We start from the raw sequence: 14,242 nt of genomic DNA, 5'->3' as shown, positions 1-14,242 counted from the left end.
ATCCCACTTCATCACCCCCCGAACACACGGGTGACCTGAGCCTGGTCTCCCGGACCTCCCCCTACCCCCCCAGACACGCCCATGTCCCTTGCCTGGGCCTTCCTCCTACCTAAAGTTTCGGGGCTTCTTTTTCACCTCGTCATAGGACGAGAACCAAGGAGGAAAAGATAGAGTCATTGAACAGCAGAAGAGTTTGCCTCCCAGGGATGTGGGGAGAAGAAAACAATGGTGGTTTTGTCTGGGGTGTAATGCGGACCTCTCCCCTGGTCAGAGGGTAGGACTGGAAGACCTTCATGGTCCCTTCCAAGGCTAAGATTTTGTGATTCTCTACCATTCTCAAAAGGAAACATTATTCTCCTCTTCTTTCTTTTTCCATCAGCAGGAAAACAACTCTGACCAAAGATTCACCTGCAAGTCGCCTTTCAAGAGATAGTAGAAAATCAGCGCAAGGCAGCAGCCGCCAGAACTCATGGAGGGCGGGAAACTCTCGGATCCCCCGTCAGACACAAGCAGCACTCTGAAAAACCACAAGAGAACCCATGAATGCTCAGAGTGTGGGAAATCCTTTGCTCGCCGGTCCGTCCTTTTGACCCACAGGAAGGTCCATCTGGGAAGCGGATCCAGTCAAGGTTTGGAGGGTGAGAAATCCTTTTCTGGAAAAGGTGCCAAAGATCTCAGAAGCTCCCCCAGACTAAAACCTCATAAATGTGAGAAATGTGACTTACGCTTTGGTCAAAAGTCAAGTCTTCTTACACATCAGAAAATCCACACTGGAGAGAAACCCTATCAGTGTCTGGAATGTGGGAAATTTTTCAGTAAAAAAGGCACCCTCAGAAAGCATGAGAGAATTCACACAGGGGAGAAACCTTACACGTGTTGGGAATGTGGGAAGAGCTTTTCTCGGACGGGAGGTCTTCAGATCCATGAGAAGGTTCATGCAGGAATAAAATCTTACAAATGCTTTGAGTGTGGAAAATGTTTCACCCTGAGTTCAACTCTTCGGACTCATGAGAAAACACACAGAGGGGAGAAAAATGAAAAGTGTCTTGAATGTGGGAAGTGTTTTTCTGAGAAATCAAGCCTGGTGCGCCATCAGAGACGTCACACTGGAGAGAGACCCTATGAATGTCCAGAATGTGAGAAACGATTTATGTGTTCTTCTGAACTTCAGAGACATCAGAAGAGACACAAAGGGGAGAAACCCTATCAATGTGGGGAATGTGAGAAATGTTTTGTTACGCAAAGAGAGCTTCAGTTTCACGAGAGAATCCACACAGGGGAAAAACCATACAAATGTGAGGAGTGTGGGAAATGCTTTTCCCTAAAACAAAGCCTTGGAAGGCATCAGAGGCTCCACACAGGAGAGAAGCCGTTCAAATGCGTAGAATGTGGGAAATGTTTTGCTCAACATGGAAATCTTTGGAGACATCGTAAAACCCACACAGGGGAGAAGCCGTACAGATGCCTAGAATGTGGAAAATGTTTTGCTCAGAAGGGAGCACTTTGGACACATCATAAAACCCACACAGGTGAGAAGCCGTACAGATGCCTAGAATGTGGAAAATGTTTTGCTCAACAGGGAAACCTTTGGAAACATCATAAAATCCACACAGGGGAGAAGCCATATCAATGCTTTGAATGTGGACAATTTTATTCTACTGCATCACACCTTAGAAGTCATTTAAAAATTCATACAGGGGAAAGAAATTACAAATGTTTAGACTGTGGGAGAGCATTTGCTCATTCATATTCCCTCAGAAGCCACAGCCGAATCCATACAGGAGAGAAGCCCCATAAATGCTCGGAGTGCGATAAATGTTTTTCTCAAAAAAATACTCTTGTGAGACATCAGCTAACCCACACTGGAGAGAAACCATATAAATGTCCAGAGTGTGGGAAATGTTTTGCCCGAACTTCATCACTTTGCAAGCACATCAGAAGTCAGACAGGGGAGTCGCCTTACAAGTGTGCCAAGTGTGAGAAAACGTTTCATTGTAAGTCTCAGCTAAAAGTGCATCAGAAAGTCCATAGTAAAGAAAAAACCCTTCAGTTGTGAAGAATGTGGAAAACATTTTTTTAAAACGTCACATCTTATAATTCACCAGGAACTTCAGTCACAGAAGGGAAATCCTACAGTTTTTTGGTGTGGGGAAACCTTCACCGTGACGAAACCAGCACGGCAATTTTTTGTCCCAGTTTCTTGTGCTTTTTGTACACCAAAACGTCCACACAGGAGAGGTTCCCCAAATGCTTCAGCAGAATTCAAAATTTTATTTCTGATATTTTTACTTTTCATTTTGGATATTAAAATTTGGGGGCCCAGAAGAGAAGAAGGAAACTCAGTTCAGACCAGGGGTATCAAACTCAATTTCATTGAGGGCCGCATCAGCATTGCGTTTGCCCTCAGGGGGCCGGGTGGGAGTGGCCAGGGTGGGTGCAGCCTACTGGGTGGGCATGGATGGAGTGGATGTGGCCTACTGGGTCGGCGTGGCCAGTTCTACATTGTTTGCATCAAGGGTGCCTGTGGGGACTTGGGCAGGAATGGGGTAGATCTGAGGGTCTCTGGCAGAAGGGGGTGGGACCAGGGCAAGTGCCAAGGCATGGTCCACTGGAGGAGCCTCGCTGTTCCTCTCAGGCCATGCAGGGGGGGGGGGGCTTATGGAATGCGTTTCAGCATAGATGGCCACCACAAAATTGTACATTGGCTCCCGGCTGGCCTGGGCCAGGGCCAAGGCAGCGGGGGACGTTCCCTCACTGTTTCCAGGATGGCTTCGCAGGCCACATGAAACCACTTCGCGGGCCGCATCCGGCTCCCGGGCCTTGTGTTTGACATGTCTGGTTTAGACACTTCAAATAATATGAGGTGATGGAAATAGCCTTGTGATTCCGTTGCACCTAAAATGACAGAGAGAGATCCCATTTCCCTCTTGAATGTGTATTTACCTCCCAGCCAGCCCAGAGCCCAAGGACCTCCTGGTGGTCTCCCATCCAGCACTGCCGAGCTTTCCTGGAGTGGCCAAGGCTGGCCAGGTGTGGCCCCTTAGCTGAGACAAGCACAGTGAAAGGGAGGGTCTCTCTCTGGGTCTGGCAAGATGGGGTTAAGGCAAGTCAGGAGTCCAGTTAAAACTCAGGAGCTTCTGAGAGAAAAACTGCAAAGAGGGAAAGGGTTTGTGCTAAGCGACCGAGAGTCTTTTTGGAGTTGGGCAGGATTAACAAATTCAGGAAATAAATAGAAACATGGAATAAATACCCTACAGCACAGCAGACAGAAGCCTGGGGAAAAGAAGGGCATTTGCTGATAATTCAGTAGTAATTTTGGAAAACCTTTTATAAGGAACAATAATGGTAATGGAAAAATTAATATTTTTGTGTTGGTTTTTAGCTGGTTTTAAAATTAATAGCTGAAAGACAAAGATGGCAAACTAAATATGAACATGGGAGTGCAAATAAAATGGATGGGGAAAAAGGTTTGAAGAAATGAGGGAACAGGAAGAAACTTGAGCATTATTAAAAAAATACAAATTGTATGTCAAAATAATTATGTTAAGGCATGGGATGAAATCAAGAAGGATGTGTTAAGATGTGTAAATTACAACTGTCATTGTTGGGGAGAATTTCTGTGATTAAAAATGAATGTATTACCTATATTCATGGTGCTTCTGTTTTAAGCAATACCTCTCTAAATAATAGGCGCATCCCTTAAGCAATCTAGGTTTATATGCTGAGAGAAAAACCAGGGGTTGAATTTAAAACTCTTCAGGATGCAAAGAAAAGAGGATAGTCTGATTGGGAAATTCTCCTTTGCAGCCTGTTTGGTTTGGACAAAAAGAATGAGTTTTGTTGAGAAATAAGAGAATTTTAAAATAACAAGAGCAGGAGCTGAAGTTTGGGTGGCCTGGTTTTTATGTGGTACAACCTCAACAATCCTCGTGATCGAAGTGATGCATTGAGAACACGGAAGGGATATAAACCCGGAGGAGGGTGCCCGAGAAAACCCTGGCAGAGGAAGGCCATGTATGGGAGAGGAAAAGAGCAGGCAAAGAGAAACGGTCACGTATGGAGAGTTGTTAGAAAAAAGGAAGGTGGGAGAATACAAGGGGAATTCAGGAGATCAGCAGAGGGATTTAGCTTCTCACAGTTTTTCTCTGTAGAGTCGAGAAAAAGATTGAAAGTGGACAAAAGGACACTTGGAATTAAACACAACCTACTGGGAGACAGAATTTGAAACCGAACTCCTGTATGTGCAAATGAGGAACATGAAATGGCTAAAAAGTATCAGCTTTTACTAAAAATTGAAATGGACAAAAAACAAGTTAAAGAGTGTACGGCTAGTCCTCAACTTGCAACGGTTCATTTAGTGACCGTTCAAAGTTACCACGGCACTGAAGAAAATGAATTATGACAATTTTTCACACTTATAACCATTGCAGCAGATGACAAGAAACTTGTAAACTACTGTTTGCTTAAATGTGACTGGGGGTGGTGGGAAGAGGAGGAAGAAAAAAAGGAAAGGATGGAAAAAAGCAAAGTCGGTCTCTCCGTCCCTCCTGCCCACTCCGTCCCTCCTGCCCACTCCGGAGGATCCTTGGGGAGAGATTGGGGGGGGGGAGGGGAGGGAAGACCCTGGAGGGAAGCCGAAGGGACCGGATGGAGCCAGGATGAGATATACCCACCAGCAGGGAAGTTTCCTTTAAAGGGGCTTCTCCAGGGGCCTTTCTCAACTTCAGATTTATTTCACTGGAAGAATAATAATCCCCCATATATTGGGTGGATCCAAAATCTCACATTATTAAACTCAGAATCCAATGTGGGCAGATTGCCAGAACTGTCTGCGTCTCTTGTGCCACCCCCCCCTTCACCCTCCAGAGGAGAGGATGATGGTTTGGGAGGAAGCGAGGGAAGAGGCAGCAAAACTGCACTTGGGCGAAGATCCGGCCCCGGGTGTGGAGGAGGCGATACCGGTAGAGACCCCCCCCAAAAAAAAACACCTGGAGGGATCCATAGGCTGGGAAAGGCAGAGGGGGGGACGGAGGGGGCGGGTAAAGGCATTTTGGGACTCGGCTTCTGCATCCCCCCCTCGGCCAGGGAGACTCCCCCGGGGAAGGGACCCTGGGCCAGCCCCTCCCTCTCCGTCCTCAGTCGGGCTCCGCAAAGACCCAGCCGGAGAGGAGCCCTCCTCGAAGGGACGGGGGGGGTTCCTGTCCCTCCTGCCTCCCCCCCAAAAGCCATCGCGGAGCTTCAGTTTCCACCCAGATGCTGGAGCAGGAGGCAGCCCCGCCCGGGCACAGCAGGGCACTCTTCGCATGGGCAGAGGAACCCCGGAAGCGGATGCCCAGCGGAAGAACATTGAGTCCCGCCTGGGAAGGCGGTAAGGGGAAGGGAGGGGGGAGGAGCTGAGGCTGCTAAGGGGCGGAGCCGGATAAGAGAGCAGAAACCCCGCCTCTCACCTCCACCCTCCCACTCGCTGGATCTCCTTTTCTCTGCGCCTGTCTGGCTTCGTCCTAGCGGGATCGTCCTGCGCTGTATCCCTCGGGAGAGGCTTCTGGATCCCGCTCGGGGCAGGTCTGGCTGCTCCCCTCCCTCCGGCCTTTGGGGCGCCCCTCCCGCCAGGAGAGCTTTCTCCCCCCCCCCCGCCAGGAGAAAGGTAGCTGCGGATCCGCCTCTCCGGCTTGCCGGGTTTTCCTTGGGGAGATTCTGCTCTGGCGTCGCCTGCAGGGAGCGGATCCCTCCCTTCCCTCCAGGGGGGCAAAGGGGGATCCCTCCCTCCCCGGGCTGGATCTGCCCCCTCCTCGCCCGGCCCAGGATCCCCGCGGGACTCCGGGAAGGAGCTTTTGGGGAAGTTGCTCCAGAAGGTCTCCCTGTGGTCCGTCAGAGCAGGAGGCCTCTGAGCCTGCAGATCCCGCCAAGTGCATTTGAAAAAATAGAGTAAACGGAACTTTAATACATTTATTGAGATATATAATCTGGTACTAACACCTTCTGTCCTGATTGCAACGGGGAGGGGAGGTTTTAGGGGAAAGAAAACAAGTTTAAATTAGTTGAATTGAGCTCACGTCGTCTTAGCCCACAAAAGGGATCCTCTTTCTTTATGCTCTGTCTCTAAGAGGAATAATAAAATCCCTTTGTTTTGATGCTAATCTTTACTTTGCTTCTGTTTTAAAAAGCTGGGCGTAATTTCTAAATCTTATTATTTTCCTCCTTTTGCCCAGAAAAGGCTGTGATGTGGCTGCTCCTTCTTGGTGGATGTTTTACAAAGGCAGTTTTGTAAGGCTGGTCTTGTGAGCAGGTTTTTCTTGCCTAAATGTAGAACCTTGCTTTTTTCACCATTGAATTTCATTTTGTTAGATAGTGCCCAGTATTCAAATCTGTCCAGATCAGTGGTTCTCAACCTTTTTAATTCCGCGACCCCCCAACCGGTCATAAGTCGAGGACTAAACCGGTCATAAGTTGAGGACTAAACCGGTCGTAAGTCGAGGACTAAACCGGTCGTAAGTCGAGGACTACCCAACCGGTCGTAAGTCGAGGACTTTCCCTGCCCGGGAGTGCCGCGCATGCGTGGTTCCGCCCCCTGCGCCGACCGAGGCGTAGCTGGCAAGCGGCAGAAATGGAGCAGGCCGACCACCAGCTGGCACCCGCCGGAAAAGGGAAAAAAAATGGCGGACAGCCTTGCTTGGCGACCCCCGTGAAATGGTCGATCGACCCCAAATGGGGTCGCAACCCATAGGTTGAGAACCGCTGGTCCAGATCCTCCTGTATCCTAAGCCTGTCTTCTGGAGTGTTGGGCTATTCCTGCCAGCTTGGTGTCGTCTGCAAATTTGATGAGTTCCCCATCTATCCCCTGAGGCAGTGGTTCTCAACCTGTGGGTCGGGACCCCATTTGGAGTCGATCGACTATTTCATGGGGGTCGCCAAGCAAGGCTGTCCGCCATTTTTTTTGTCCATTTTTTCCCCCCTTTTCTGGCGGGTGCCTTACCTCCCTTGGGCTGGGCCAGCTGGTGGTCGGCCTGCTCCGTCTCTGCCGCTTGCCAGCTACACCTCGGCCGCCGCAGGGAGCGGAACCACGCATGTGCGGCGCTCCCGGGCAGGGAAAGTCCTCGACTTATGACCGGTTGGGTAGTCCTCGACTTACGGCCGGTTTAGTCCTCGACTTACGACCGGTTTAGTCCTCGACTTACGACCGGTTGGGGTCGCGGCATTAAAAAGGTTGAGAACCACTGAGGGCTTGGCTGACTTCCTGGGCTGAAAGGGAATCGTAGTTTAAGGTTGCCCTCTGACTCTGGGGCAGCGAAGGCCGAAAGCATCATGGCAGCTCCCAGCCTCTTCTAACATAGCAGATCCCCCACTGCCTCTCCCTCCAGCCCCTTTCGACCCCCTCCCCCCCAGGGAAGTCGAGACTGAAATATTTTGCACCTGTACTTGCTTTATAAGAGAAATGGGATGAAATGCTTTTTGCAGAGGCTTTTCTGAGACAGGAACAAGAAGGAAGGTGAAATTCTGGCTGACTTGTGAGGAGAAGAGAGGAAGGACATGTTGCATGAAGAGAAGAAACCTGGATATTATGTTTACTTAAAGGTGACAAGAGCCCATCCTCGCATGGAGGTGGAGACCCCCCCCTCCAAACACATACAGGGACCTATGGATTAGTAAAGGAAGATGGGGGGCAAGTAAAGGCGTTGGGGGCTCCTGGCAGTCTGGGCTTCTGCATTGCCCCCTCATCCACAGAGACCCCCGAGGAAGTCAGTCTGGGCCAGATCCATAAATACCCAGCTGAAGAAGAGCTCTCCTCAAAGGGACTGGGGGGGGGGGAGGCGGGGACGTCGCTCCGGCTCTTTCCCACTTCTTCCCTCGAGGGGAATTTATTCTTAAAACCTCCAGTGCTGGAGCACTTAAAACTTCTAGAGAAAGCCTTTCCACTGGACAGATATTCTTTTTTTTTCGTATAGATTTTATTAGTTTTTATAGGATTAGAGGTAAGGTTGGGTTGGGATTAGGGTTGGGGTTTGGGTTAGGGTTGGGGTTGGGGTTGGGTTTTTCCAAATAACATTTTCAATATTTAGCAAACAGCATAATGTCTGGGTAAATGTTATTTAACTAACAATAATAGATATAGTTAATTATCATAAACAATATGTTAATTCATCACTCAATAGCCTTCTTCTTACTGATATAAATTCAAAATTACATATCACATTCCTTTCTCTCTGACTCGTTTTTCTAGCCATTGATAAAAATTTTTCCCATGTTCTAAAGTACACTGAGTCTTCTTTCTCCTTTCTCTTTAAAGTCAATCTATCCATTTCTGCACACTCTAGAGCAGGGGTGTCAAACTCAATTTCTGCGGTTGCGCTGGGTGTGTGTGTGGCCAGGGTGGGTGCAGCCTACTGGGTGGGCATGGATGGAGTGGGGGTGGCCTACTGGGTGGGCATGGCCAGCTCTACATCGTTTGCGTCAAGGGTGCCTGTGGGGGCCTGGGAAGTAGTGGGACAGATCTGAGGGTCTCTGGCAGAAGGGGGTGGGACCGGGGCAAGCGCCAAGGCATGGTCCATTTCTTCATTCCTCACAAAGGGTGACACCTCCCCAGCATGCACCCAGGGGGCAGGGCTGACACGGCAGGGGCTGGTTCCTCGCTGTTTCCAGACGGCCTTGTGGAGCTAAGACTGAATGCGTTTCAGCATAGATGGCCACCACAAAATTGTACATTGGCTCCCGGCCGGGCTGGGCCAGGGCCAAGGCAGAGGGGGCCGTTCCCTCACTGTTTCCAGGATGGCTTCGTGGGCCACATGAAACCACTTTGCGGGCCGCATCCAGCCCCAGGGCCTTGTGTTTGACATGTCTGCTCTAGAATTTTCTTAATTAGTACTTCAGTTGATAAGTTTTCATTTTTTCAATGTTGGGCAAATACCATTCTTGCTGCCGTTAATATGTGCAGTATTAGATATATACAATCTTTCTCATAATTAGCTCCTATTATTCCTAACAAAAATAATTCTATTTTGAAGTCTATTTGTTTTTTTCTCCAACCATAAATGTATTTTAACCCAAAATCTTTTTGCTTTTGGGCATGTCCACCAGATATGATAATAAGTACCTGGTCTCTATTTACATTTCCAACAGTTGTTTGATGTATTTTTAAACATTTTTGCTAATCTCACTGGTGCCATATGCCATCTGTAAAACATTTTATATATGTTTTGTTTATATTGCACTGCTTTAGTTAATTTAATATTTCTTTCCCATAACTTTTGTCAATCTTCTAATTCTATATTATATTCAAAATTCTTTGCCCATTTTATCATTGTTTCTTTTACTTGTTCTTCCTCCATCTTTAAGTTTAACAGAAATCTATTAAGAGTTTCTTAATCAACTTTTCATCTGTTTTTAAGAGTATCTGATCAAAGTCTGTCTGTTCTTTATAAAATCCCGTTGTTTAACATCTTTTTCATATCTTGTTTGAATTTGCAGATATGGCCACCATGCTAAATCAATACCTTGTTCTTGTAACTCTTGTCTGTCTTTCAGTTTTCCTTCATTGTCCAAAATATCTTTATAAGTCACAACTTTATCTTAGTTAATTAAATTTGGGTAAGCAAAAGCTTCCATTGTTGAAAGCCATTTGGGTATTTTAATGTAATTTTTTTCTTTTATTCTTTCCCATTCTGAAAGAAGTGCATTCCTTATAAAATGGTTTTGAAAGTATCTATGTATTTTATTCTTTCCATACCACAGAAAGGCATGCCAACTGATTTGCAGGTCATGCCCCTCTAGGTACCATAGTCTTTTATCTTTAAGTATTATCCATTCTTTAAGCCATGTTAGAATGGTTGCTTGATAATATAGCCTCCAGTCCGGCAGTCCAAATCTTGCACTGTCTTTTACTTCTTGTAGCATTTTCACTTTTGATTCTACCTTTTTTTCCTTACCAGATAAATTTCAATATTATTGTATTCAGTTCATCAAAAAAGGCTTTTCCCAGCCTTACAGGGATCGTTTGAAATAAAAAGAGTATTTTTGGTAAGATATTCATTTTCACTGTTGCTATTCTCCCCAACATTGAAAGTTGGAGGTTCTTTCACTTTTCCAAATCCAATTTTGTTTTAGCAATCTTACATAATTATCTTCTTTTACTGTTGCACATCTTGCTGTTAAATAAATTCCCAAGTACTTGACATTTTTAACTATTTGAAGATTTATTTATTTTTTTTTGTTAGTTGATTTTTTTTCTGTTAAATTCTTTGTTAGCACTTTGGTCTTTTCTCTTTTCTTATTGTCAACCCTGCCACTTCTCCAAAATGTTATTCTGACGGTCAGGAAATTTCTCCTTATCTCTAGGCTGGTTTTCTCCTTGATTAGCTTCCATCCATCGTTTCTTGTCCTGCCTTCGGATGCTTTGTAGAATAGGTTGACACACAAACCTCCTCCTTGTGGTAGCCCCTCCAATATTGGAACAATGCTATCATCTCAGATCTTTTTTCTTTCTACTTAATGTAAAAGAATAGGGATGAGTAGTCTTTGTTTTTATGGTCATGTTTAGTTTGCTGTTCCTTGACAAAGCTGGGTAGAAGAAGCTCTAAAAACCAAAATTTTCCTTGTTTTTCCTTGAAGGGGCTGTGTTGTGGCAGGCCCGTTGTTGATGGGATGTTTTACAAAGGACAGGTTTTATGGAAGTTTTGAGGCTGGTCTTGTTATCAGGTATCACGACAAGCTGATGGCCAGAAGTCTCACCTACATAATTCAAAATGTTTTTCCAAATGCCTTCCTTCTCCAGGTGGCACTTCTAAAGCTATGTTTTTGTGATTCTCAGTCTTCCTCAAAAAAAAATGCTATTCTCATTTTCTTTTTTTTTCCACCAGCAGGGAAACAACTCTGACCAAAGATTCACCTGCAAGTCACCTTTCAAGAGATAGTAGAAAATCAGCACAATGCAGCAGCCGCCAGAACTCATGGAAGGTGGGAAACTCTTGGATCCCCCGTCAGACACAAGCAGCACTCTGAAAAACCACGAAAGAACCCACAAATGCTCAGAGTGTGGGAAATCCTTTGCTCGCCGGTCTGTCCTTTTGACCCACAGGAAGGTCCATCTGGGAAGCGGATCCAGTGAAGGTTTGGAGGGCAAGAAATCCTTCTCTGGGAAAGACACCAAAGATCTCAGAAGCCCCCCCAAATTAAAACCCTATAAATGTGAGGAATGTGACTTATGCTTTGGTCAAAAGTCAAGTCTTCTTAGACATCAGAAAATCCACACGGGAGAGAAACCTTACGAATGTCTGGAATGTGGGAAAAAATTCCGTCAAAAAACCTATCTCAGAAACCACGAGAGGCTTCACACAGGGGAGAAACCTTACAAGTGCTGGGAATGTGGGAAGAGCTTTTCTCAGAGCGCCAGTCTTTGGATCCATGAGAAGGTTCATGCAGGAATAAAATCTTACAAATGCTTTGAGTGTGGAAAATCTTTCACCCTGAGTTCATCTCTTCGGAGTCATGAGAGAAAACACAGAGGGGAGAAAAACGAAAAGTGCCTTGAATGTGGGAAGTGTTTTACCTGGAAATCAAGCCTGGTGCAACATCAGAGACTTCACACCGGAGAAAGACCCTATGAATGTCTGGAATGTGAGAAACGATTTATGTTTTCTTCTGAACTTCAGAGACACCAGAAATGGCACAAAAGAGAGCTATCCTCTAAATGTGGGGAAAGTTTTATCTCGCCAGGAGAGTTTCAGATTCACCAAAGAACCCACACAGTGGAGAAACCATACAAATGTGGGGAGTGTGGGAAATGCTTTTCCCTAAAACAAAACCTTAGAAGCCATCAGAGGGTCCACACAGGAGAAAAGCCGTACAGATGCCTAGAATGTGGAAAATCTTTTGCTCAAAAGGGAGCCCTTTTGACACATCACAAAATCCACACAGGGGAGAAGCCATATCCATGCTTTGAATGTGGAAGATTTTATCGTACTACATCAATCCTTAGAAATCATATAAAAGTTCACACAGGAGAAAGAAACTACAAATGTTTAGACTGTGGGAGAACATTTGCTAATCCATTTTCCTTTAGAACTCACAGCCGAATCCATACAGGAGAGAAACCTCACAAATGTTCGGAGTGTGATAAATGTTTTTCTCAAAAATATACTCTTGTGATACATCAGCGAATCCACACTGGAGAGAAGCCATATAAATGTTTGGACTGTGGGAAATGTTTTGCCCACAATTCAGCACTTTACAGGCACACCAGAACTCACACAGGACAGAGGCCTTACAAGTGTGCAGAGTGTGAGAAAACCTTTCATTGTCCGTCTCAGCTCAAAATGCATCAGAAAGTCCACAGCAGAGATAAATCTTTTCAGTTGTGAACAATGTGGGGAAAAACCTTTTTCAAAAGTCGCACCTTACTATTTACCAGGAATTTTACACAGTGTCAGAAGGGAAATCCTACAATTGTTTGGTGTGGGGAAAATGTTTTTCCTAGTCAAGTAACCTTCAGTACCACAATCAAGCAAATCCACATAAATGTTGGGAGTGTGAGAAAGTTTTGCTCACAAAGCCGCATTAGTAACTTACCAGAGTGGTTACACAAAAGGGTTATAAGGTGACCAACTTTTTTACAATGAGGAGGACACAAATAAGTTGAAGAAAAAAATACCGTAAATAAAACATTTTATTCATTGCAACAATACAGAATACACTATATAAATGCATAATAAAAACATTTGTAACAATAACATTTTATATTGTAATTATGCTTACATGCCTATTATTATTTAAATGAGTACAAAAAAAGAACTGTTCTCCCTAAAGGAGGACGATTGGTCACCTTATTATAAGGGTGTGGGGAGTATATACAATGTTTTGCAAAATACAAGTAGTCCTTGACGTATGACTACAATTGGGAATGGATTTCCAGTCATAAGTTCTTATAGTCATGAGTCAAGACACCCAGGTATTTTTGTTATTTTTTTTACTAGGCCTTTGTTGATCAGTGAGAACTGAAATTTTAGAGAGGAGAAAATGGGGGAGGGGTGGAACAAAGATGCATCTGGTTGTTTATTTAGTGATAAAGTATTGATGTTGAATATATTCTGGCTGAGGAAGAAGAGGGAAAGTTTCTTTTTCCTCCTATCTTTTTTTGGGGGAGGGATTTTCTTTTTTCTTCCCAGTGTCTTTTTCATATCTTCACACACACACATTTGTATTAAGTTTCTTTGTTTGGTCTGTGAATATAATCTTTAATAAAATTATTGTTCAAAATAATCAAGGTGACTGTTTTCAGGGCATGGACGGGGAGGGATGTCAAAAAAATCAAGATGGCAGTCAAATTGTGCCACACTCTGCAGAGTCCTGCTGCTTTTTCACTTTATATGCGATGCCCTTTTAAACAGCCACCATCTTGGTTGTTGACTCCATCCTCTCTTTCTGGACACTTCTGTCTTCTGAGGTAGATTTTAGATGAACTTTAGGAGAAATGTCCTGGGTTATTCAGGTGACTCTGAGGGCATAGATCAGGGGTCTTCAAACTTGGCCCTTTTATGACTTGTGGACTTCAACTCCCAGAATTCCTCAGCCAGCTGTGCTGGCTCAGGAATTCTGGGAGTTGAAGTCCACAAGTCATAAAAGGGCCAAGTTTGAAGACCCCTGGCATAGATAAACCTTCAAGCGGCCTAGCGACTCTCAGAGAAAGTGCTAATGGCCAGCTGTCTGCAAGGAGTATAAATCCTTCCATCCTCCAACACTTGGTCAGAACTGAAGAAGCTTCTTGGATGAGAAGCGAAACGTCTTCAAGGAAAAAACAAAAGTCCAGTTGCTTTTTGGAAAAAAAAAACGCTTTTCGGATTTTTTTTGTTGGTTATTTTATTATTCTACTATTTTACATTTCTGTTTACCTGCCCTTCATTTTTGTTTCTTTTATTATCAGCCAGCTACAGTAGCCCTATGGTGAGATGGGCGCAAATAAATTTAAGAAACAAATCTCAAATAAATACGGAATAGATAGAAACACAGGTCGTGCCTGAAAACGCCTTTGTGGGTCTTGGCACAGGAAGGGTTTTGTGGCAAAGAAAGAGCAGACAAAGAGAAATGGTTAACATATTAAGATTTTTTTGAAGAAGTACTGGGATAATACAAGGTGAAGCCAAGAGATCAGCTGACTGCAGAGGGAGTTGGCTTCTCCTAGTTTTCGTATGTAGAGTTAAGAGAAATATTTAAAGTAGACAAAAAGACTTTTGGAATTAACAGAAGGGACCGTGGG

At 45.0% G+C, this 14,242-nt stretch overlaps 1 protein-coding gene across 1 annotated transcript; it reads left to right on the top strand.

The window, feature by feature from the left end:
- The first annotated feature begins 469 nt into the window (after positions 1–469).
- Positions 470–12,678, top strand: LOC107299277 (zinc finger protein 91-like). Its single transcript, XM_029286731.1, has 4 exons — positions 470–1,565; positions 1,734–1,976; positions 10,975–11,072; positions 11,256–12,678. The coding sequence occupies exons 1-4, from the start codon at positions 470–472 to the stop codon at positions 12,348–12,350; spliced, it is 2,532 nt and encodes an 843-aa protein (XP_029142564.1). The 3' UTR covers positions 12,351–12,678.
- The last annotated feature ends 1,564 nt before the right edge of the window (positions 12,679–14,242 follow it).

Source organism: Protobothrops mucrosquamatus, unplaced genomic scaffold (genome assembly GCF_001527695.2).
Source record: "Protobothrops mucrosquamatus isolate PMUCROS unplaced genomic scaffold, P.Mucros_1.0 scaffold4750, whole genome shotgun sequence".
NCBI classification, from domain to species: domain Eukaryota; kingdom Metazoa; phylum Chordata; class Lepidosauria; order Squamata; family Viperidae; genus Protobothrops; species Protobothrops mucrosquamatus.
This window is presented reverse-complemented; position numbering and strand designations above follow the sequence as displayed.

Bases quoted from the DNA above. Each gene is read 5' to 3' on its own strand.
- LOC107299277 (XM_029286731.1), top strand. From the start codon at position 470: ATGGAGGGCGGGAAACTCTCGGATCCCCCGTCAGACACAAGCAGCACT. The intron at 1,566-1,733 runs GTTTTGCTCAAC...ACTGTGGGAGAG, and splicing joins ATGCCTAGAATGTGGAAAAT to CATTTGCTCATTCATATTCC. The intron at 1,977-10,974 runs GTGAGAAAACGT...ATCCCCCGTCAG, and splicing joins GCCTTACAAGTGTGCCAAGT to ACACAAGCAGCACTCTGAAA.